Here is a 27,066-nt window from a genome sequence, read left to right as displayed (position 1 = left end):
TAAAATGGTCCAAGACAGCTCTGCTGTTTGATTTTATATCCTTTCTATACTTCATTCTCTCTCCTAGTTAGCTACTACTTGTCACTACTGCCATCAATACATTCAGCATGCATTTATTGAGCTCCTACTATGTGTTGTGCTTATCCTGTGGATGTAAGAGTAGATAACATAGTGTCTTTGTCCTCAAGCCTTCATCTTTTTCTAATCTGTTTCCTATCTACTGCAGCCCAAAAAACAGATAAAGGAATTCCTTAGGACTCCATATATCTGTCTTTAATCTTGGATCCCTTAAGCCTGTCACATAGTGAGCACTGAAAAAGGTTTCTGTGAATGACTAAATATGGGAGTCACTGCACTCAGAATGAGGATCTTGAGAGACACACCAACCCTAGTTGAAACCCCAGCTCTAGATGTATGACCTTGGACAAGTTCTGTAGCTACAGAAGCTTCAATTTCCTCTTCTATAAACTGTGGCAGCAATGACTATCTCATAAGATTATTGTGGGGATTAAACAGGGCAATACTAAAGCACCTGTCACAGAGTAAACATCAGGTTTGTTATATTTACTTTTTGGACTTCTGATTCTGACTTCCGGATATACAAAAAGTATCAGATAACTGCCTTCCCCCCGCCCCCGCCTCCCCCCAGACAAATGCAAAGATACAGTAAAATAACTGTATTTATAGCAGAATAGTAATATGGTGGATTTACAATAACTTCAATGCTAGCACCAAGAGTAACCTGCAATAGAACATTTCACTCTCCTTTGAAGAACTCTGGTATATGGTAAGATCTCCTTACGTCTCCCTACAAATTACATCATCAGCTGAGTATATGGTTAACATATATGAGGACACAAATACATTAATCATCACAGGTGAAAAACAGTTAGGTGAAGGTTCTAATTCGTGAATATGATAAATGTCCCAAGAAACCCTGCCTGCTTTCTATTTTCTCTTTAGGGGAATAATATCATTTCTATAGCTGAATATCACAACTATAGAGAAAGACAAGGAAAACAAAAGCCAGTTAATTTCTAATGAAAACATATCCAAAGGAATCAGTGAGTATGAGATTAGTAAGCACTTTTATAATAAAATTTATATATACATAATTTAATTTGCAAAAAATGAATCAACACTACCAAGAAACGACATATGGAAATTATGTACAGATGTGATTAGTGACATTTTACATTAATGATATTCCAATTCTAAAATATCAAAAGTTAAATTTCTTACTTTCTATAATTTTAATTCTTAATTTTTAAATTCCTATTACTTTGGAAAAAAAAAGATGAAAACAAAACTGAGGAAGAAAAATTTTGCAAAATAAACCTTGGATTGAGAAACGAATGCACAGTTCTAGATTATAAATCCTGGTACCAGCACTCATCAGACAGCCCTCCACCAAATCTGAAGCTGAATCTGACATGCATGAATGACCTCTTTGTAACAGAAATGCTTCTATCGTGAAAATGCACATATATGTATTTATATATGTGTATGTGTGTATATATGCACTTCACCCCTCCACCCCCAGAGGGAGAAAGAGGGAAAGGTCAGGGAAGGAAAGGAGGCTGGTTTAAAAAAAGAGAACGTTTGACTAGTCAAGGGCACCACTGGCCTCTTCTCCATCCTTTCCAACACTCATTCCAAGTTAATCTCATCAGATTTTCTTCAAGAGATAATGTTTACACCTTCATGCTTACACCTCAATACAGGGTGAGGCAAAAGTTGGTTTACACGTCGTGAGTACACAAAACAGAGTTTGTTCTTGTGTTATTACTTATTAATTATTGTATTATTTTTCATATGAACAACTGTAAACCTACTTTTGCCCCACCCCGTATGTTCCTAACACACCTTCACGACATTCATCTTCTCAGGTCCCCACCAGTTTTGTTTGTCTATTTGTTTGGGGTTTTTTGGGGGGGGGGGAAGGTCATTGCATTTTAAAGTATTTTTTAAATTTACCTAGAGCAGACATTATGCTAAGTGAAAGAAGTCCGTCTTTTACATACTATGTGATTCAATTTATATGACGTTCTGAAAAAGAATGACTGTAGGGATGGCCGCCAGGGGTTAGGATCTGACCACAAAGGGTCAGCACAGGAAATTCCTTGGGGCCCTGGAATTGTATTCTCTGTTATTTTTTTGAACACAGACTTTATCCAGCTGATACAAATACCGTCTTCTTTTTTCCCCCAGGCCAATTACTAAAGGAATGATCAACATGCACTGTCTCCATTCCTTCAGGCCCATCCCCTGCCCAGGAATTTTCACTAAATTTACTCTAAAAGTCAGTCAGCAACTCTCATCAAATTCAATGACCTTTCCTCATTATCTTTGGTCACTTTATAGCCCTGAACGCTTTGGAGGGATACAGAGGAAGGGAGAGGCCTTCCTCTACCCAAATTTAAAATTTCCTAATCTGTTCATTTATGAATTCCATGTTTCCACTCAGTGGCTAATTGTGGGCATATGGAGTTCTTCCTAATGCATTACTTCCCTAAACATTACAAATCTAAAGACAAAAATATTGAAAAGGTGGGTCCCCCTAAGTTTGAAAGGAGACCCCTCTACCATAGCTATCTAGTCTCTTCTACCACACTATCGCTTTCATAAATCCTAACCTACCCCCTGAAAATCTGGTCTTGCCTGCTAAATCAATGATTTTCTCAGTTTAATCCTGCTGCCTGGTGTGAGGCCAAATAACCAATGTAATACTTTCAAGCGGCAATGACTTAATATTTGGAGAGACTCCCAAAATGTGCTATCACCCTCAGTTACTACACCCCCCTAGTCAGACCCTACAGGTGTCTCTAGTACCTGTTCTCCTTGTCGCTCTCCAGTACATAAGAAAATTGGGTAGCTCTCTTCTGTGTATCACTTTATACTGCCAATGGTCTGGGCAACGAGCTATCCAGTCAGCTGATGGAGACGCACACGATGGGATGAAAAGCCATCCAAAACCACAAAAATGCCCAAAATATCAGTGACGGAAGCAGGACAGCTTGGGAGGAACCATCTACTAGGAACTGGAGTTCATCTCTAGACCTTTGCTCCCCGTGCGATGCAGCGAGTGCCGCTGTGGCATCAGTGGAAGCACAGCCAGCCATACTTTGTCTTAGAGTCGCAGAGGACACGGTGCAAAACGAAGGTGCTTCTCTAGTGAGATGAATGGTCAAAATCTGTTTCCAGACAGGAAAACCAACCCAGAGTGCAACTGTAGCCACGTCTTCACTGCTGTGGATTTAACTGGGACCTTGGGGGATCTTTTCAGCTTTCCTGACAGAGGACAGCCGAGAGGGTGAGGAAGGAAGAAGGGTCACTAACAACCCTTCCAACCACACACCAACACACATCCCATTGCAACGCGCCGGGAGCTCAGGCTGGTCGTGGCTACTAGTTCTGTCCTCTGTCACCCTGGGCTTAATCATACCTGCTCCGAAGGGATTTGCACTCATTTGAGGAGGTCAGGCAGGATGGATTAGTGGAAAAAAGGAATTAGAGGGTAGATCCAAATCCAACCAATATTCTCCTAGTGCCTGTTATATACAAAGTATTCTGCTGGTTATGAAGATAGCTGGTCATTACTGCCCTCCAGGAGCTTACTGTTTGGTGGAAAACTAGCAAAACTCTACAAGAAAGACCGTAATAAGTGCAATAATAAAGATACAAAAATAATTTCAACTTTGGAGAATCTGGGAAGACTTTTAGGAAGAGGTAGCTCTTGAAAAATGTGTAAGAATTCAATAGAGGAAAGACTACTCCAAGCCAAGGAAACAACTTGAGCAAAGGCAAGGAGGTGGGAGAGAGGACAAGCCAGTATTTCTAAATTTTTTATACAGAACAACCAGAGTGTTTAAAATGTATATTCTAATGCCTCAGCCCCAGAGATGATTCCATTCAGTAGGTCTGAGGTTAGAAGACTAGTTTTTTGAGGTTTTTTTGGAAGTGTCAGGTGATTTTGATGGAGGCCCAGGGATCTCAGTTTGACTGGTTGGTTTGAGTTGAGAGAATGGCAGTGCACACATAGAGCTGGTATAAGCTGACCACCGAGATCTCAGAGTTTCATTCCTGATTACACCAGAAGATAAAAAAAATATTACTCCACTCTCCGTGCAGAGGGCTAGGGGAGGACATGTGCCCTTCTATTTTTCAGTGCAGGAGGACTTGGGTTAAAGTCTAGTTAAGAGGTTACCAATCTGTTTAGGTAAACAGAGAAAGGGGCTCACCCAGAGTTCTCTTTCTGCCTAGTCACATTCTCTTGGTGGAATAAGAAGAGGTGAGGAAACAACTACCATCTTCTCCTGGGCCTGGCATTGTGTGAAGTTCTTTATGTACAGCAACTTGGTTCATCTTTCCTGCGGCATGTTGAAGAGGGTATGATGTCCCATTTACAGTAACTTACCAAAGGTTGCACAATTAGTCAGTGGTGCAGCTGGAACTAACACTCAGGTCAGTGTGATTCAATAGGCCTGATCTTAACAAGAAAAGCTCCAGAAGAGCATTTATATTTTTAGCTCTGTGTCAGATCATCTATTAACAGGCTTAAGACCTTTCTATCCATAAAACCAAAGGCTGATGAAAGCTAATACATGCTAAGAAAATCATCGACTTAGTCCATTTACCTACTAAGTCGCACTGTGTAAGTCCCCGACTGTAGGCAATCTGTGCTCCTCCTCAAGCAGAATTATGAGACCCAGGCTTGTAATATACTTAGGCTAAAGCTGGCAAAAGTTTTAAGAAGCTTTCAAACCATAATCTGGCACAGCTCGCTTGATAAAACTAAAGAATTGATATAATATATGCTCTCTGCAAATTTGCTTTCTTAGAATTAATTGCAAATATCAACTGCATTGAGAACCAAATTTTTATTTGGTAGATGAATATTAAAGACAGAGACCCCTACTCCAAGGAAGCACTTTCAGATACGTCACGCTAACAATGGAGTGATAGAAGATGTTTCATAAAATAGGAGAGAGGGAGTGATTTACGAAGCCCATATAACTGAAGGCTTTTGAATTTTTCTGTAAGAATATTGTTTTAGGTCAATTACGCTAACATCTATTTCTCATGAAAACATTGAGAAGCATCTAGATCAAATATTGCCATAATTATTTTCCTCCACCATTATATTTAATTTGAAAAGCACTAATGTGTCTGTGTAGTTTTTAAAAAGCTCCCCTATGAAAAGAAACTGACCTTCTCTGTACATATACTCATGATCTCAACTTGAGAGTCAATTCAGCAGGTGGGAAGATTTACCTCCTGAGTAGCAATGAATGGAATTGGGCTTCAGAGTCAGACAGACCTATGTTCAAATCCTTTCTTTGTCACTCACTAGCTTTATAAAGTTGAACAACTAACTTAACCTGTGGCCAATCAGTTTCCTACCCTATGGGATGGGACAATAAAAACAACCTCGAAGGGTTATGGAAACTAAAGGAGGTTTGATAAGCACTAGAACATGCCCACTGGAGAGCAAGTACCATGTTACTACTCAGTTTCACCCATGGCCTCTAGCACACGGCTGATCCTGCAATAGCATGTAACAAGTAGCTGGTCACCTGATTAAAATTATTAAATACAAACAAAGCAAAAACCAATCACCTCTGAAAGGTGAGCATTTACAAGTGAAGATTGAGCATGTACATGTAAGTCTGCCCTTCCCGCCCAGACTTCAGCTGGGTTTTCTCGCTACTACAAGAATCTTAAAGCTCATCTTCTACCTCTTCTGATCCAAACCTGACTGCCTCTCCCTAGGACCAAAGGTTGGAAGAATTCTGGTACCCATGACTGGCTACATAATTTTCAGGGCCCAGTCTAAGATGAAAATGTGAGGCCCCTTGTTCAGAAAGTATTAACAATTTATTGGTGGCATCAGCAGAGCATTCAACCAGGCATGGGGCCCTTCTAAGCACAGGGCCTTGTGCAACCAAGTTGCTTGCCCATGAAGTTTGCAGTGGTGGAAGGACAGTGCAGCTGTGAAAAGGAGACAGGCCCCTGTGCCATTGCAGCAGTACTTAGGGAAGTGCTGTGATTCAATCTCATTCTGTGAATTTCTGAAAAGAAGGAAGGCAACAGGATATAGTTCTGACTGGATCTATGCAATACAAAGGAACCTTCCCTTCCCTTCACTCCTTGTTAAAATAACCCAAGGATTTTTCATCCATCTGTCAATTCCTCATCTGGAGGACTGCTGAAGGATCACGGCCCAAGCTCTCCCCAGCTGAGCAATATGGGTAAGGAAGGAGGGAAGCCCAGGGAATGAGGAAACCATATGGGGAAGCATGGACTGAAGCCGAGAGAAGGACCAGAATTTTGTTCTATTTAAAGTCCAGTGGATAGCATGGATAGCTTTTAATTAAGATTTCCTGAAACTGTAATTTTCTTGTTATTTTTACCCCATCTACTCCCATGTTGTGATGATAGTAAAGCCTTTAGAAAAACCTCAAAATGGCTCTGAGCGTTTTTCAAGAATAGGAGGTAGAAGAGAGTCAGGGAACACACGCTACATCTGTTCTGCAGCGAACGAAGCAAGAAGGGGCATAAAGGCGAGGCCAGCAGCAACGGCCGAGCGCAGTCTCTCCACCTGTGCTGACACCTGGGGCTGCGTCAGTTTTGTTGTGGACGTTTAGCAGCATCCCTGGCCTACACCCACTAGATACCAGCAGCACCACCCCATTTGTGACAACCAAAACTGTCTCTAGACATGGCCAAGTTTCCCTGGCATATGGAAGAGGGAGGGAGAGAGGGGACAAAGTCAGGTCTGGCTGAGAACCACAGACCCAGAGGAGGAGGACAGGAGGACAGGAAGCTTCCAGTGGCAGGAGCCCAGGTCTCACAGCTGAGTCGGAAGGGAGGCCCCTCCACTGGTACCCGCCATCACTGCAGCCAGCTCCTGTCCACTCTCGAGAGTCCCTGTACCAGCTCCTCGTTCCTGGGCCTTATAAGAACCACCCTAAGTGGCTTGGAGCTGGGTGCCTCTTTGTCACTGTCGGACAACTGTCAGACAAGCAGGGGGTGAGTAAGAAAGCAGAAGTGGGAAAAACATTTCTTACGTTAGGAGCTGAAATTGAATGACTTCCTGATAGGAACATGGCTATACACAGTAATTATTTTTAATAATTTAGCCACACTTTAGATTCAATTTTGTGGGCTGATCTGGGGTGCTAGAACCATTTATGTCGTTTCTACTGGAAGATGTATAGTTCCGAACTGAAACATGACATTTTATATTCTACCCCGCATGCTAGAAAGTACCTGTACAGACAGATTTTAGTAGAAGCTTTCTGAGAACATAAACATGTGCAAATCTATGGTTGATACTGAGAAAGGCACAGCTCCATTCGGGAGGACGTTAGTGTTCAAGGACAGGTACCACAACAAAACAGAACCGACGGGTTGATCTTGAACATGTTAATTTTTGTTACTACTTAGTATGTAGCTAAGCTAAAAGCCCCGAGAAGCAGCATCTCACCAAACTGAGCCACACAAAAACTTAAAACTAATTTTAGCCCTCATTTATCGTCTTAAAGTGCATCTTCCCTTGCCTTCTGAAATTATAATCTCCATTAGAAAACAAATGATTATAAAGAAACACTGAAATTTCAATCATGAAACTAGGTAAAGTTCATCTAAACCTCTTATATGCCTGAACGCCTGTCTCTTATTGTTTATTTTAAATACCACAAACAGAATATTAGCTCCTAAGTCAAGAAGCCTGTAATAATCGACTCCATGGCAGACTAGAAAATCCAGGAGCTCCAGCCTAAAGCCCTGAGCCTCTTCAAATACCCTCCTTACCTGAGACTTCCTCCGAACCATTTTACCGCAGCTCCCTTCCTTACCTCCTGGCTCTGAGGAGGAAGTATTCCGCTACCTCCTAAGACTATCTCTACACTTGGCTCTTGGTCACAGCTTCTCTTGCCTCCTCCTGATCTTCTCGTCAATTTGCCCAACTTTTCCTCACATTTTCCCTTCCTCTCCTGGGGCTCCTCCCCTGAAGTGACAGATCGAACACTGATAACCTAAAAACTGTTCTCCCTCAAATCTTCGCTACCTCCCTCCTTCCACTAGGAGACAAACTTCCTCTTATTTCCTCACGTTCCATTCACTTTTTCCCTTCTAACCTGGACTCTACTCCTACTACTGTACTAACACTGACTGCCCAAGGTCACAGTAACCTAATTGCCAAATCCAATGCCCGATTCAAACCCGCTTTGTCCCACTTCACTGCTGCAATCGCCAGCTGTCAGAAGACTTACAGAAATAAGACTATTAGCATTTTTTCTAATGAAAACAAATACTTAAAATGCCTAAGATGTGATACACCTTTTAAAGTATGTGAAGACAAAAGTGTTAATACTTTGTAAAAATAGAAGAACCAAAACTACCTTTCAAATCTCACCATTTTAATAGGCACAGACTTTGTCTCTGTCAAGAGCACGATACTAGACACACAGTTGGCACTCTGCTTGCATCATGAATTTGTGGCTAAGCAGAGGAGGTGGAGGGTAACAGAAAGAACACTAGTTTGGAAGCTTTATTTCTGGTTCAACCACTATATAGACATGCTGTCTTAGGTAAGTCACTTGATCTCTTTGTATTTTCACCAGCAAAACAGAAATGCTAGCAACTGCCTAATCTATCTCAGAAGGTTATCAAAATGGTGACAAATAAATGAGAAAATTCTTTGAGAATATAAATTTTTTTGTTGAATTGCTCAGCAAAATCTCATCTTAAGATTTCATAAATGCAAAGAACATCTTATCCACTTTCCTAAGGCATTTGCTAAATCCAATCAAAGAAACAAAGGAACTTGTCATGTATTTGTAGACTAAAGCAAAACCCAGAATATATGCACTTCATAGGCAGTGCCTCATGAAAAGCTAAATGTGCAAGACACTGAGCCAGGGCTGTGAGCAGGGAAGGAGTTTCCTGCCCAGAAGGAACTCCCTGTCCAGTTTATACACCGCTCTTCTTCAGATCAACCCCATATGACATTTCAGTGGTCTAATTTTGGTCCACAAAACCCAAACTAACTTAAATACCATCATGGCCTGCAAACATTCAAAGTCAAACAGGAGCTACCCTCTTATTTTGTGAGAGTGGCCTGGGAAGAAAGGGCTAGACAATGACAAGAAACTTATTATGTAAATCAAGGACAAACTTGACTGATGTGGCTTTGCAAACTACAGTAAGATCTCTTATTAAGGTGAAAGATAACATTTGGGGGTAAAGAGGATGGAAGAAGGAAGCAAAAGGCACAACAGGGGTGAGGAGGAGAGGCGAGCAGTCGCCATCTGCTGTGGCTGCCTGTCTAAATTCTGTCACGACGCTACCTCTCAGAGTGGCACACAACGCTCGCCAGATGCCTCCTAAGGTACCATTATCCTAGGACAGCCATGGAGTAAGAGCATTCATCCGTGATGCCTGTATGTTTCCCATGTGCTTCTCCCACAGGGAAAGTCTGAATAGTAATTTTCTTATTAATACATAATCAATCCACAGAGGGACTTAGGTATGCTCCTTCATTTCACTTGTTTGTCACATTTCCACACACTTGGAATTATTTGTTCAGTGGTTTTTTTCCTTACTACATTGAAAGTTTTATGAGAACAGGGTGCATGTGTGACATTTGTGTTTACACAGCACCTGTAATATAACCTGCAATAAATGCTGCTGAATAAATAAATGATTTCAGAACCCACTCAACAGCAGGAACTTTGATCTGTAATAGATAGCTTTCATTATCATTACTGTTTATCAGAAGAGATGGCCTTCAGAAAAGCTTTCTTGAAACTAATTTCAATAATATAAGTTAATTCCTCATTTTTCAATAGTGGGACATCAATATTTCTTTTTTAATATTAATAAATCAAGAAATAAAAGTATATGTTTATTATTTAAAATACATTAAGCAACCACTAGAACTAAAATCAGGTTACAAACCCTCAAAATTATCAGAAGTATAGATTTAAATGAAAAATCCATACCAAAGAACAAAAATAGAAATATTAGAAAATGACAATAAAATGTTAAAAACAGTATATAAACACAATGATAGAATCAAGACCAAACATGTCCATACTATCAATAAATTTAATGGAAAACTCACCTATAAAAGGGAAAAAAACTGTCAGATCAGATGGGGGGGGAAATGAACGATATGTTTTATACAAGAAGCATGTAAAAATACAGGGACTCAGAAAGCTAAAAATAAAAAGAGCAAAGAAATAATAAGCATATACAGACATTGAGGGAAAAAAAGGTCCCACTATTACTATAAGATTACTTCAAGACAATAAGTGTCAAATAAGACAAAGCAAAACCCATTATAACTAACTTCTATATAATAAATGTTATCGCAGCAAATTTGATGATAAAGTTAGAGTTTGGATTTCCATGGGGAAAAGTGAATGCACAGAATGAGTTCAAAACTTGTTAAGAAAGCTCTCCCCATACTTCATTCTACCTTTCATCTAGATACTACCAAAATCAGAGGAAAGGGGGTATCACAACAGACTACAAATATTAAAAATACTACTAGAAAATATTATGAACCTTATACTGCTAAATCCAAAAACTATGAAATGCACATGTTCCTAAAAAAGCATGTTCTCAAAATTGGTATAAGGAGAAATAGAAAATATGAATATTCATCCATGTACCTATTAAATTGAATCTGTAATTTCAAGCTTTAAATCATAGGTATATGAATATTCATCCATGTACCTATTAAATTGAATCTGTAATTTCAAGCTTTCTCATTAAAAAAAAATACTTAGGCTGAGATGGCTTCATAATTAATTCTTCCAAACAGTTAAAGAAAAGTACCAATGTGACACAAACTCTTCCAGAGAATACTGAAAGAGGGATAACCTCCCAGCTTATTTTACAAGGTCAGCAAAACCTTGATACTAAAGCTTGAGGAGAAGATTATGAGAAAAGAAAAAGGCAAGTCCATCTCTCTCATAACTATAAATGCAAAAAATCCAAAACAAAATAATAGCAAATCTAAATAGTGATAACAATGATAATAAATCATGACCACATTGGGCTGAATCCAGAAACTCAAGGTTTGTTTCACATTAAAAAACAAAAAAAACCACAAAAAACTAAGCAGTATAATTCACCGCATAAAGTAATCACTGTAATTCACAGTGACTAATGAATAAAAATCACTATCATTTAATTAGGTAGAGGAAAAGAATTTGACACAATTCAGTGCCCATTCATGAAAAATATTCTTAGTAAAAAGCTAGGAACAGAAGTGAATTTCCTGAATCTGACAAATCTATAAAAAGAAACCTACAGCACACATCATACTTAAAGAAGAAACACTAAAAACGTTCCCTGACATCACACATGAGATAAGTACGTCTGTTTTCACTTCTTTTCAAGATTGCAGTGAAAATCCTGACCAGTGAAATAAGACAAGGAGAAAAAAGGTTTAAGCATCAGCAAGGAAGAAATAAATTCATTTGCAGATGACATGTCTGTTCATGTATAAAGCCAAAGAGACTCAATGATTATGTAATCAGCGAATCAGGAAGATAACAGAATACACAGTCAATATACAAAACCAACTTATTTGTATATATTAGCTACAGACAAGTGGAACGTTTTTAAAGGTTTAATGTAATCACTTAGAGTAGCATCAAAACACATCAAATATCTAGAAATCAATTAAAGGTGTGTAAGAGCTCTACTGGAGAACTATACAAGATTCATGAATTGTAAGACTTAATGTTGCTAATTCTGTCCCAAATTGATCTACAGATGTAAATCCTAGCAGTCCTGGAGGAGAAGAGACAAGCTGAGTCCAAAATTTACATGGAAATTCAAACTGCCAAGACCAACAAGATAATCTTGAAGAAAGAATAACAAAGCTGGAAACTTTTCACTAGCAGATATCAAGGCTTTTTACAGACGTCTAGTAATTAGGGCAGTGCGGTATGGGGAAAGAAGACAAACAGGCCAATGAAACAGAACAGAGCACAGAAACAGATGCACGTGTACAAACCAGCCAAAGGAATGGAACGGAGGGTCCAAAACACTGACTTTTCGCAGGACTGCTACACTTTCTCATTTGACATCTGACATCTCTCATATAACAGAGGTGACAATGTGGAGCAACGGGAAAAGAATGGTCTTTCAGTAAATGGTGTTGGGTCAATTGGATATCCATATGGTAAAAAAATCCACCTCCCATCACACATAAAAGTCAATCCCTGGTGGATTACAGAGCTAAATGCAAAAGTAAAGCAAATCTTTTAGAAGACAGGGAAATATACTGATAACCATGGCATAAGCAAAAATTTCTTTCTTTCTTTTTTTTTTTTGTAATGATGATGAACTAGAGTTTATTGGCACAAAGTAACGCAGCAGTTCCAAACAGAGGGAGACAAAAAGACACTGATCTCACACAATAGCTATCTATTATACTTTATTTACAATGTTTAATTTGTACAAGGCACTGGAGCGATGAAGAAAAGTATAAGAGGATCCGTAATGTTTTAAGATAGTAGAATAAAAGGAAGAGGGGCTGAGTTATTGGTCACGAATGAATCGATGTGACTTGCTGTCAAGCCAAGTAAAAAACCACAAAGTGATTAAAATAAAGAAGAACATCTCCTGTTTTTTTATAGTTCCTCAAGAATTGCGGTTGTATTTGAATATATTTCCTTCTCCAGGCAGGAAAGGGCCCAACCATGCCTAAGCTGAGGTCAAAAGGAAATAAATGCACAAGACATAGATGGACGGAAAATTTTTCTTAAACATGTCACAGTAATACAAAGGGAGAGATTGATAAATTATATTTCTTTACTTTTTGTAAGTTGAAGTACTGAAGTCTTACATACACAAAAGTATATTTAAAAAACAAGCATAGAGCTCACTGAAGTTTCACAAAGTAAACACTCATGTAACAACCACCCAGATCAAGAAATAGATTATTACTAGCACCCCAGAAGCCCCCACCCATGTACCTTCCCAGTCTCTATCCCACCTCCCAATTCTTTAAATTACAAACTTATATTTATCAAAAGACATTAAAAGTGTAAAAAAGGTAAGCCATAAACTGGGAGAAGGTATTTGAGAAGTATATCTAACAAAGGACTCATATTTAGAATATATAAAGAACTCCCATATTTAATGAAAAAAGACCAACAACCTAATAAAACAATCCATAAAAGGCTTGAATAGGTACTTCAAAAGAAAGGGCTCTATATGGACAATAACTGTGCACACAATGCTCAATATCATTAGTTATAAAGGAAATGCAAGTTAAAATTATAATGAAATACTCCTAAAACATGTAACAAAATGTTTAAAATTTTAAAGACTGACCATACCAAGTGTTGCCAGGATTTGAAGGAACTGTACACAGCTGGTAGTAGTGTAAGTCTATATAACCACTCTGGAAAACTATTTGGTATTACTGAATAAAGCCCAAGTATGCTTACTCTATGCCCCAGCAATTCTATGCCTAAGTATAAACCCAAAACTAAAAACATGTACTAGAATATTCACTGAAGTAATATTCATAATAGCCAACAAGAGAGAACCTAAAATAAACAACAAGAAAACAGTCAATGTGGGAAGCAGAGAAAAACCAAACATCAAACAAATAAAAAACATCCCTATAATTAATATATTCCAAGAGGTAAAAATAGAGGTTGTATAGGTAAAACAAAAACAGCAAAATTTTACATATAAAAACCAAGAAAGAGCTGTTGGAATTAAAAATAAAAATTCAATAAAAGACTAAAAGTTAAAATCAAGAAAATGTCCCAGAAAGTAAAACAACAACAATATTCAGATGGAAAATACAAAAGTAGTAACAGGGAAATTCTAAGATGGCTAAGACCCAACTTACACAAAGAGAGAATAGAAAGTTGGGGGTTTCAGAAGAGGGAAAGAAATGACACAAGAAAATTTGTCATGTAAAGGATAGGAGTCATCTCTATCACTTACCGAGTGCCCAGTGAATGAAAAAAGGCCTACAGCAGACATACTAGTTAATTTTTAAAAATCATAAATATACTAAACACTTTCAGAGAGGAAAAAAAAGACCATCAAAGAGGAAGAGAGATTTGGCATGGCACTGAACTTCTCTTCAACAACACTGAAGCTGGAAAACAATGAAGCAATGCCTTCAAAACTCCAGGGGAAATTATTTTCAATCTAGGATTTCATACCCAGACAAACTTGATTGGGTCCAGGTGGAATAAAGTTATTTCTAATGTGCAGATTTTCAAAAATTCTACCTCCCATTATATTTTATTAGGAAGCAACTAAAGGATTTGTTACAAACTGTGGGTATATGGCTAAGATAGAGGAAGACAGAAATCCAGAAAACAAATTCCAACACAGAAACATAGCAAAGGAGATCCCCAGAGCTACGGTTACCCAGCAGGATCAGAGGACAGATCCAGACTGAAGGGGAACAGAGGTGACTCCAGGAAAAACACAAGAATGAACCCCATGGATTTCAACATAAGGAAAATATTAATGATGGGCATGTGGCACAAATGTTAAAGTGCTAGGAAACACTAACTAAAACTATAACGAAAACCTCACAATTCTTAAGATTAACAACAACAATAAATAATTATGAAAGTAATTCTGGTGATGATGATAGGGCATTAATTAATTTCAGTCATAATAAATAAACCTTGACTATTTAACCTACTTAACTAAAATTGAAATACAACTATGCTGGAAGCATAAGAGCAAGGGAGAGAACTATTTATTCATCTACCCTTGTGGGAAGTCAAGAAATAATGTCTAAAATTAACAAAGAAATAGCATAATAAGTATGTTATTTAGAAATAAAGAGGTAATTATAAAGGGAAATAACGAGAATTAAGAGTAAATGCTACTGGAAGTGGGACTAGAAGACATAAAAGTAGGAAACTACTGTTTTGAAATATATATTTTTTTAGTCTTTTTTTCCTATAGTACTATGTTAGACAATTTTTAAGTTTCAAAGAATGTCATAGATTTCTTCACATGATAACTGAAATATTTTTAAATGGACTAGAATAATATATATGATTACAGGTTACTACGAATGAATAATTTTTTAAAAAATTCACGTATCATCTTTCAGCCACAACTCTTAACTCCATAAAGACTGACAAGTTTCCAAACTAGTTTTCTGTCCAGGGCTTCGACCCATCGTGTTTTACTACCTGGATACCCCACAATTGCTTTAAGAGTATAAATTTCCTAATACTCATATATATTTTTTATTATTTAAAAAATATACTGAGCTACACCTCAATATTTCCATATGCCTGTTAATGACATTGTTTTCCCAGTTACCTAAACTCTAAGACTCTTCTCACAGGCACAACTGATCAGTTAATAAATTTTGTCAACTGTTTTATAACCAACATGAGAAAAATCTTATTTATGCCCTAACTTCCTATAGTTTTTTCAATGGTCTCCTTAAATCAATCCTCATATTACACACATTAGCCAGATTAAAACCTGTCTAGGATGTTCTCCCGATATTTTTGTATTTATTTGTCTGCCTCTCTTTCTGTCACACTAGGAGGAGATAAGTTCCATGAGAACAAGAACTATGTTTCGCTCACTGCAGTATCCTCACTACTTAGAAAAGTGCCTGGCACAAATTATTAATTTGTGAAATTAAAAACATTCATTAATTCATTAATTCATTAATTCAACAAATACATATTAAGCACTGACATCATAGAGCAATGAATGTAGATAAAGCAACGAATAACTAATACAGTCATGATCAGAAAAGAGAAACACTAAGGCCAGACTTGATGAATCAGAGGTTTTTCAAACAGATGAAGTGATAGCTAAGATCAGACTTGAGGGATGAGTAGGAAAGAGCTAATTATGGATGGGAAAGAAAACAGCATGAAATATGATCAGGGAATGCAAGGGCAGGGTGCAGGAGGGAGATGAACAGCACATTCAAAAATCTGCAAAAAGTGTGATTTGAGTACAGAACCAGAGAAAGAAGTGAGGCCGAAGGGATAAACAGAAACCAAATCACGAAGGACTTTGTCGGTAACTTTAGGTTTTGACTTTATAAGTCATATTTAGGTTTTTTGACCTAAAAACTAACAGGAAGCATCCAAAGATTTTCAGTAACACCATTAGCTCTTCATATCAGATGGATCTTCCGGATGCACTATGAAGAAAGAATTGAAGAGACTAAGGCAAGAAGCAGAGAGCTGAACTGAAACGATGGTTACGTGGTACAGAGATGGAGTGAGTATTTAGGAGGCAGGGATAAGAGGACTTGCTGGCTAATTAGATCTTTGGGGTAAAGGGTGGGAAGAGTCAAGAACGATGCTCAGGCGTCTGGCTTAGGCAGCCACGTGGATAGCAGTATTTAAAGCACAGAGGAGAAGGGCCTGCTTGGTGGGATGATGACGGAGTTTAGTAAGACAAATCACAGGTGCTAGTGAGACTCCCAAGTGAACAGTGTAGTTAGCAGGCAGATTGATACACACAAATGAAGCTCAGGATACAGATGTAAATTTGGAAACATTAACGTATAGATAACTGAAGCCGGAGAATAAATGAAATCATTCATGGAGGGTTTACATACCCAGAAGAAAGCATAGTATTCCCTTGGAAACCCCAGAAAGGAGCTAAGAAGGGGGGTGGGGGGGGGGGAGGAAGGAGGTAAACCAAGCAAGTACAACGTCACAGAATAAAAGAGAGTATTTCAGAAGGCAGGGCTGGTAACAGTGCCTAATGCTAAAGCAGGTCAAGTAACTGAAGCACTGAAATCTGTCCATCCAATGAATATGGAACATCATCAGTCCTGATGAGAACAGTCCAAGTGACATAATGGAAACAAAAGCTACATTTCAGAGATATAAAAATTAAGAGGCAAGGCAAATAGTAAATAAATACAACTCCAATAAGTACAACTGTAAAAGGAAAAAAAAGAAAATCCCTAAAGGCAGTAAAAAGACAGGTTCAAGTAAAGTTCAGAGGAGTAATAAGAAAGTGATTCCCTTGTTCAAAATCCTCTAAACATTTCTGATTTCCAAAAGTAAACACAAATGCTTTAGTCTGTTCAAATTCACGAGTATTCAAATAAATGCAAATTTAAAATGAAATGATGTTTTTATATATTAAATTACAAAAAAAAAAGTATTGATAGTGCTCAGTGCCACAGAAGGTAAGCTGAAACTGGAATGCACATGACTTTTCAATAGACTTTTAACTTAGTACAACCCTTTGAAAATCAATTTTCCAGAATGTTTCAAAAATCATAAATAGTCAACTAATTATATTTCTGGGAATCTAGCCAAGGGAACATTGTAAAACATAGGAAGGAACTTATATTCATAAGGATACTCATTGAAGTACTGCCTGTAACAGTGAAAAATTGGAAATAAAATATGGAAATGGTTAAGTAAATCATGTTAGCACAACACAGAGTTATTGAAACAATGCATGCAAGTTATATAAAACATGGGTAAAATGTATATAATGTTATGTTAAGTAAAACTTTTTAAAGTATGCACATATATTATGACCATGTTTTCAAAAGATGCATTAAATATTGAAAGAATATAAAAATGCTACTATAATTATAAAAAAGGAATTATGAGTATTTTTTCTTTTGCCTATCCCAAATTTTTTTCTTATGAAAGTAAAGCAAATAACATTTTTAGAACTTGAAAAGATTGATATTTAAGGAAACCCTTGACAACATTCTCAGCTCCCACTACTTCCCATGAAAACCCTGATCTCCAACCAACTTGTCTCCTCATTCCTTACCCATTTCCATATAACAGCTTTCCAAACACTGCTTTCCCTAATTGTAATGTCCTCTCCCTCCCATTTGCTTTTCTAAATCCCACTCAGTTTGCACAGTTCAACATATTCCCACATCTTTTCTAAGCATTTCCCCAAACCTCCTAGCCACAGTAATCTCACCCTTTTTGAACACCTATAGCACTTGTCTGTACTATTTATTTGACCTTTCATACATGACATCTTTCCAACATCGCCCAGAATAATGCTTTTAAGTATTACAGATCAACAAGTCGTCTGTTTCCTCTGTACCCCCATGTTCTGCAACACTATTCACAAGAGCCAAGAAATGGAAACAACCTACATGTCCATCGAGGAATGAAGAGATCCAGAAAATGTGAGCTACACACATGCACACACTGGATTATTATTATCAGCCATAAAAAAAGGAAATCCTGCCACTTGCGACAAACTGGATGAACCATAAGGACATTACTCTAAGTGAAATAAGTCAAACAGAAAAAGACAAATACTGTATAATCTCACTTATACATGGAATCTAAAAAAGCCAAACTCATAGAAACAGAGAGTACACTGGTGATTGTCAGGCGAAGTGGGGAGATGTTGGTGAAAGGGTACCAACTTTCAGTTATAAGATGAATATATTCTGGGTACCTACTGTACAGCATGGTGACTATAGTTATCAAAACTGCACTGTATACTCGAAAACTGCTAAGAGAATCTTCAATGTTCTCACCACCACCACCACAACAACAAAATGGTAATTATGTGAGGTGGTGAATGTATTAACTAATGTTATTGTGGTAATCATTTTGCAGTGTATACATGTATCAAATCATCATGTTGTATACCTTAAATTTACAAAATATTATATGTCAATTATATCTCAATAAAGCTGGGGAAAAATCATCCTTAAAAAAGGCAGACTTCTGGAAGGGAGTAAAGGAAAGTTTCATGTCTTTTGAGAGAAGAATTAGCAAACAAAATAAAAGAAAAAAAACCTAGGATCAAATGGAAAATTTAAATCCAATTCACTGATTTAAATATTTACTTTTTGGTAAAAAAAGTGAATATTCTGTAAGAAATGTAATTAACATTCAAAGAGTATCAAAAACACCTAAAGCCTATCAGCACCCTATAGTCTAATAATTAAAAGGAAAAGTAATGAGTCAAAGACGAAATTTCTTTGATTTGAGGATAAAAGAGAAAAATAACAATCGACCAGAAAGTATCGAAGATGACAGCACCAAAGAAATATGGAAGAAACAGAAATGAGTTCTCCAGATGTAGAAAGAAAAACACTAGGAAAGTCACCTTTCACAGCAAAATCATAATCAGCTAGATTTAAAAGAATTTGACGTGTTTTTACATATCAGGTCAAATAAGAAGATAATGACCTTACTGCTTGGGACAATAATCTTATAGCTGATAGAGTTCCCTCCACCCCACTCCAGGTTTCTTTTTAAACTAATGAAAAGACAGGCATTCATTAAATACAATGATAATATATATAAAAATGTCTGGTTACTTAGACTACCATAACCAGGTTTAACAAATTCCATCTCTACTTTATATTTTAATTATAGGCAAAAATTACTGTTGAATTCTGTTTCATGCACTTTTGTTTATATACCCTAATTTGTACTTTTAAAACTAATGCATTTCCAAGGACTCAGGACATTAGAAATTCATAATTAATATACTTTACAGAATTCAAATTAGACTGCCATATAATGACCTAGGCATAGGATAGCCGTTATATAAGACAGAATTATTAATTTCCATGATTGCTTCATCTAAATTAAATTAAGCACTTCAAACCTATTCATATTAGAGCCTCAATTAGGATCCAAAAATCTAATCCTAGTTCTAGGTCTGAAAATTCAACACTTTAAAATGACTTAGAGCCCTCGCCAGGTTGGCTCAGTGGTTAGAGCGTCAGCCCATGGACTGAAGGGTCCTGGGTTCAATTCCGGCCAAAGGGCACGTACCTCGTTTGCAGACTCAATCCCTGGCCCCAGTCGGGGTATATGCGAAAGGCAACCTATTGATGTGTCTCTCTCACATCGATGTTCCTCTCTCTCTCTCTCTCTCCCTTCCACGCTCTCTGAAAAAGCAATGGAAAAAATATCCTCGGGTGGGGATTAAAAATAAATAAATAAATAAATAAATAAATAAATAAATAAATAAATAAATAAATAAATGGAATTACAATACCACTACCTTGAATATCTTAAGAGAATGTGATATGGTTAAAGAAAAAAAAAAACACTTTTATCTACAGAAACCTCAAAAATAGAAACTTCACTGTGTAATTTATTCACTCTCTGATCACAACAACTTCTCCAAATGGACTATTGGGCAATTTATATTACCAATCTAGTCAATGAAGCTATGCAAAATGTAGTAAAATTGGAAGAACCATTTTTACCTATGTATTTTTTGCTATCTCCTCAACAATAATCGTTGATTAGCAGTCACCTGCCATATGTATGTAAACATATAATTAAAATCAAAATCTTTCCTTTACTAAAAAACTTGAGTCTGAACTGGAGTAGTCAGAATGACAGAACATAATTTTAAAAACATTAATACAAAAGTTGTCTCTTTATTATTTTCCTGTATTTGCTCAATACACAATCCGATATTTTGAAATCCCATCGATGAGACAGAGTAGTAAAATATCACCTCAATTCTTACGTTGAGGGTAAAGAAGGGGAAAGACAACTGATGGCTTTAGTATAACAAAAACGTCCAGTAAAAATTGTCAGGTGACATGAGGATAAAGAGAAAAACAGTTCAAACTCTTGGAAAAGTAACCTCCTACATAATTTTAACACCTCCTGCCTATGCAAGCTACAAGGTCGGTAAAACCCTCAAAAGATCTGGGTTAAAATGACATGCTTTGGGGGTGGGGAGGTGGACTTAGCTTTTTATTTTTTTATACATTCTTTTCATTTGAGAATAATCTCATAAACCTTAATAAAAGAAGGAAAACTTGAAACTACTCAACATACCAAAGACTAAGGAACAACTGATCTGGTTTCTTCCACTTCAAAAATCTAGGTCACCAATATCTCTACACCCAGATAAACAGTAAGTATAATTACTGCAGTTGTTAAAATCTGTGACTGACCTTAGGTGCAGGAAACAATTAAATTACTGTTAAAATGACCATGATTTGCTACTCAATTGGTCTTTAACCAAAACATGTGGACTTACAGACTACATTGAGAATGATTTGGCAAAGAAAAGATGAGACTAAATCTACTAAATAAATACAATCTATCCTCAATAAGACAACGCAGATTTCCAACATGGAACTAGTACTTTAGTTATTCTACTCTCTTTATCTTTTGGGCTTTTTGAAGCAAACTCTCAGTCAATTACATGCTTTCAAATTTTCCAACAAAAATTTTTACAAGAAAACGATTTTAAAATCACCAAAAAACCAAAGGACAAGATGTTCAAGACTAGAAAGTATATAAGAAAGAATACAATCAGGGAATGGCTTTACCAAGGTGGGCAAAGCTCAGAACGGCAGAACTCCTTCCCTGCTGTAATGAGTACACTACACCTGCTGGTGTGGTCTGGGGACTACCTCTGGGTACAGCAGGGGAAAGCCTGGTACAAAAGGCTCAATGGCTCAAAGAAAACCTGAGTGGTGACAAGAGCCTAAAGGCACATGCAGGTACGCATCTTTTATATTGGATGTGATACACTTACATGGCCCCTGTTGAATCTCTTGGGGACCAACAGTAAAGCAAGTTTAGAACTTCAAATCTTGAGACATCTATAGCAAGATGCTGATCCAATGTGGCTCCAAATATCTTCTGTTTTCCTGGCTCACCTGAAGAGGAAAAAACACTACAGAGGATGTGGGAACTGAATTTCTTTATGTAGTTTCTTCTAGAGCAACTGTCTGAAAGTTTTGGCCCAATCCTTTATCAAGTCTGGAGATGAGACACTTGAGGGACTAGCGAAAAACAAAATTCAAATGAAAACCTGGAGTGAGGCATCTAAAAGGGGAAAACGAGAGCACAAGGTAATCGCCGTAGGTCCATCAGTGTTGCTCATCCTAAGTGGGCGGAGGCAGAGAAAGGAGAGGAAAAAATGCACAGAGGTTTCTCCCTCCACTTCCTCACCCCAACTGCTACTAAAAATTCACAAAGTACCTCAACTTTCTGACCGCAGTTAGGGAGTGAATAAGCAAGATTACTTGGAAAGTTTAAGCATTTTGTCAAGTCTCCCTCCCCTGGCTATGTGGCATTATTAAGCAACAGGGAGGCCTTTCAAACAACACTTTCTTCCTAAGAAAAGATTCTGGTCGAATACAGCTTGAGGCAATACAGAAAGAGAATAAAATAGCCAATTCATACAAAAATGGAAGTCACAGGACAATAGACCATATTTACAATGTTTATTTAATTCTGTTTTTCAAAAGGGGAGGAATAGCTTTCATGTAATCAGAAATCAGAACAAAAAGTCGTTTCCAAATAAAGTATTTTTAAACTAAGCAACACAAACTGCATCCTTCATCCCCTTAGGAAATACTATCCCTAGAAAGATAATCTTTAAAAAACTAAGATTAGCAGAATCAAGTCTGACGTACATTACCACACAAAAGCAGAAAAATGTAGTCTATAATGTTAAGTTAATTTAGATTCATTTTTAATTAACTTAAATTGTTTTCTTAAAACATTTTACCTAAATATTGAATTATTAGGTCTTCTCCGGCATTCATGTAATCGCCTAGGACATAAAACAATTTTCTTTCAAATATATTCCATTTTAACCAGATTTGAACTATATCTGGTAAAAATACCAGAATTTTCTGAAAAATAAGATTTGAGAACCAATTAGATCCTTACCTGACGTGGCTGTTCATTCATTCGTTGTGGATCTGATTTCACTTTATTATTAGGATGATTGGTGACTTTGGTTACTGGTTGTTTGAAAATTGATGCTGTTTGTCTAATTGGCAATGTTGTATTTAAGTCTGGTTTACCCTGTGGATTTAAGCATGTTTTCATTAATAATTGTTATACATAAATACAATTATATGAATTCTTTTTACTAAATCAGTATCTACTACTTTAAATCAGATTATTCCAAATTTCTCAATATCAATATTTTAAATACTCTGAAGTACATTTTAAGTACTTTATTATGTAAGACATACAGGGAGAGGCAAACATAGGTATACAGTTGTTCGTATGGAAAATAACACAATTAATAGTAACACAAGAATAAGCTCCGTGTTTTGTGTACTCACAACTGCAAACCTACTTTTGCTCCACCCTCTATATAAAGCTTTTTTCATAACACAAAGTTCTTTACATACATTTAAATGTAAGAAAATTCTGTATATAGAATTCATAATTAATTTGATTAGTAAGATACTAAGAACTTTCAAGTGAACAACTAAGTTTAAAGTTGGGTTACACAAAAGGAAGGAGAGCTTTCATGACAACAAACAGGGCAGTGAGCATTTCTACATTCTGAAGATGAACCAAAACAACGGCATTCTTGGCCATTAAAATACAAACGACCTAGTCAGCTGTTAGGAGGCCAGGCTCACATAAAGCCACTTAGATTAACCTTCCCCACCTACTAAAGATAATTAGAAATGGAAGTTCTAATTCTAGCAAACAGAACTGGATTTAGAAAAGTGTGACAAAATAAGGAAATACGACTTATTTTCATATGACATTTAATACTTTTAAAGAAGAGACTTAAAATTGAGCTTCAGAAAGTCAAGCAACATACTTATCTACTTTCAATCAACCAGTAATTAAATGTAAGATGTGCTCTAGTGAAGTCAAAATGTGGCAGAGAACCACTATTAAGTTCATTTGCATTACTTTAACAAGGGGTGGCGGGATGGGGTAGCCAGGGGAGGTGAGAAAGAACAAAATGTGATTATGGCAAAAAATATAAAAGTCCATAAACAATATGTACCTGATATTTTTGATACAGAAATATATTTGATAAACGTACAGGATAGTCAGTGAACTTTTATCTTTACAACTATCTCCAGGTAAAAATTGTAGTATCAACTTCCAGACTCTAAATAATGGTTTTCAAACTTGAGCGTTCATCAGAATCGCCCAGGGGTCTCACTGAAACACAGGTCAATGGGCCTCACTCCCAGAGATTCTGATTCAGCGAGTCTGAGGTGGGGCCTGGGAATCTGCATTTCTGTTAAGGTCTCTCTCAGGTGCTGCTGCTGCTACTGCTGCTGTTGACCCAGGGACCACACTTGGAGAACCACGGGCTCTAAAAGATTGCAAATTGGTGGCAGGCAAACGAAGACTAACCTGTAGATGTGTTCTGCTCAGTTTTTAGGGTCTTTAAAAAATTAAGCCAACAGCTACAAATCTGGAGACTTCACATAAAATCCAGAATTCTAGCTTCTCTTAAAAATGCAAATATCTAGAAATACTGGACTTGATTTAATCACAATAGGCCATAAGTAACTAGTGGTGGCTGCCCCTGGAGGTGTCAAGGGTTCTCCTTTTGCAGCATTTCTCAACAACTCACATTTGTGTTACTTATCTGAGCCCTGTGGGGATGGAGTTGGTGACCTCTGCTTAAAGAATATTAGTGATGTCTAGAAAAATAAGCATCACAATAAATTAATCTGACAATTATTACAGTATTATTTGGACCCACTATTAAATGTGAGTCTCCACTTCCCTCCTCCTAACCCCCCAACACACGCTCCTCTTCTCTGTATATACTAGGCATGCTTGTCATTCCTTTATCTCAATTTTTTCCCAGTTTATGTGCTTACCTTTAAGAGATACATTCATCTTAAATAACTAACAATATTATTTACCAGATATTTAGCCTTATCTTTATGGATTAAAAACAACTTTGAGCCCTAGCTGGTTTGGCTGCATTGGCCCGCAGACTGAAGGGTCTGGGGTTCGATTCCAGTCAAGGGCACATACCTTGGTTGCAGGCTCGAACCCCGGCCCTGGTCAGGGCGTGTGTGGGAGGCACCAATCAGTGTGTCTCTCTCACATCGATGTTTCTCTCTTCCCTCCCTCTCTCTCTCCCCCCGCCCTTCCATTCTCTCTGAAAAGCAATGGAAAAAATATCCTCCAGTGAGGATTAAAAAAACACAACTTTGATTTAGAAGTGTACAAACTTGGCCAACAGGCTGAAAAATAACCACCTAGTATGCCATTTCTAAAAAGTGTGAGGCCCAGGAATGTGTACTTTTAAAAGCTGTCCTGGTAATTCTGTGACACCACCGGTTTGGCCACCTCTGATTTATGACATCTAGAGCATCCTGAGCCCTAAGTGAACCCACCCAACCTATAAAATAGTCAATATTCAATCCTAAAGCAGCTTCACACATAAATGCTTATGGAGAACTTTGCCTGTCACTAGTTGGTTATAATTAGTATGTATCTCTAAACAATACCTTTGGTTTTGTTTTTGTTGTTGCAGGAAAAAACAATATACTCTGCTCATATTAGAACAAAGATGGCATCAGTAGAAACAAAAGTATATATGGCAATTGTTTGTATGGGCAAACACAGTCACGCCTGTAAGATTCTCATTGTTACAAAAGATGACTGGAGGCAGCAGAGACTGTTCCAAACTATGAATTCTGAATCCACAAAGACTGGAAGGAAGCATGAAACGTAAAACTATTGGTGCCACAATAATAAGATTGATCTTTTTTTCATTAACTTATGTTTTTAGTTCAATAAATAAAAATTAGGAAAGCTGGCTAAAAATATTCAAAATATACAATTAACTTCCTTTGTCTGGCATGGAGACAGACAATTCATTCCCCAGTGGCATGAAATAAAGAGATTACTCAAGAGTATGCTATTACTTTTCTCTTCATCTTTTGTTTTTTATTATTTTTTCTGCTTTTAATTGGCCTTCAAAACTCTGAAGACAGAAAGAATTTTTAACTAATTAATTTTGTATTCCAAAACAGTATCATGTGGGGTAATGTGAAAAGCTGGACTAACTGGTTTTCCCAGAAACTGTCACAAAAACAGCAAATTTTATTACCATTCTCCCATCAAGACTGCCAAAGATTCACTGTTCATTCATGCCCAGTTGTGTGTCTGAGTCCTGAGAACTACCAGTCTGCAGTAAACTTAAGAGCTATAAAAAAGACACTTTTTTATGGGACAAGATTAAAGCTGTTCATACATATATTTGAAATCTCCCCTCCCTTTCAATATGAGAAAAAGTGAAGAAATTCCTTATATTAAAAAATTAAACTGGCAAACACACATTTTAATATTAGAAAAGTTTCCAACCTGTAATAAATTTTCTCACTATCAAAGTTTAATGGATTTTATAAAAATGTGTATATATTAGGCTGGAAGTATACGGATAACTCGAATCATTTTTAGGGTCTATTCCATCCCCCTAGGTGCTAAGAATACCAAAAAAAAATTATTATATTTTTTTTTACTTCATCTCTTTCCAATAAATATCTCAGATGGCTCTTTTACATTCAGAAGGAACAAATATGCAAAAATTAATATTTAAAAATGGAAAATCAAGGACAGAGAGAGAACAACTTTCCTTTTGAAAAGGTTAATAGTGATTGACAATAGAGCCGAGCATCAAATATGGACGTGCACTTTCTAGGGGCCTGGGTGAAAAGAGATTAAGTTATATAGATATCCTGGGCAGAAAGGAGAACACATGCCAATTAATGAAGAAGACAAACACTGTCCTGCCCTGGCTGGTCTGGCCCAGTGGTCAGGGCATCAGCCCTCAGCCTGAAGGGCCCCAGGTTCGAGCACATACCTCGTTTGCAGGATTGATCCCCAGCCCCAGTCGGGCACTTACGGGAGGCAACCCATCCATGTGTCTCTCTCACATCAGTGTTCCTCTCTCTCTCCCTCCCTCCCTTTCACTCTCTCTGAAAAACAACGGAAAAAATATCTGCAGCTGAAAAAAAAAAAAAAAGCTGTCCTGACATTAACTCTAGAAAAAATATTAAGCAGATTTCAAATGCTTTTTCTATTCTCAATGACCTTCCATAAAAACCAAGAAAAGAACATTTAAAGGACAACCCGGTGAAGGAGATTCTGAAAGGGACAAAACCAGTGCACAGCCTGTCCGTGACCTGACTTATTAAGGCTGGAAAACAGAACAGCCAAAGAGGTGCATGAAGAGCATGTGTCATAAAACCAGTAGTTTTCAAACATTTTTTGCATTCCTAACCCTTACAACTTTTTTGAAAACATACATACACACCACACCACCCACATTTTAAAGTTG

General features: G+C 37.2%; 1 protein-coding gene across 1 annotated transcript in view; it reads right to left on the bottom strand.

Moving 5' to 3' along the window:
- MBD2 (methyl-CpG binding domain protein 2) overlaps nt 1–27,066 on the bottom strand; it is a 58,164-nt gene that overhangs the window by 8,225 nt on the left and 22,873 nt on the right. Inside the window, exon 3 of the mRNA XM_081148244.1 lies at nt 22,668–22,805. Within this exon, the coding sequence (XP_081004370.1) occupies nt 22,668–22,805 (138 nt within the window). The remainder of the gene's footprint in view (nt 1–22,667; nt 22,806–27,066) is intronic.

The sequence above is a fragment of the Miniopterus schreibersii genome (genome assembly GCF_964146895.1).
Source record: "Miniopterus schreibersii genome assembly, chromosome: 10".
Taxonomy (NCBI): domain Eukaryota; kingdom Metazoa; phylum Chordata; class Mammalia; order Chiroptera; family Miniopteridae; genus Miniopterus; species Miniopterus schreibersii.
This window is presented reverse-complemented; position numbering and strand designations above follow the sequence as displayed.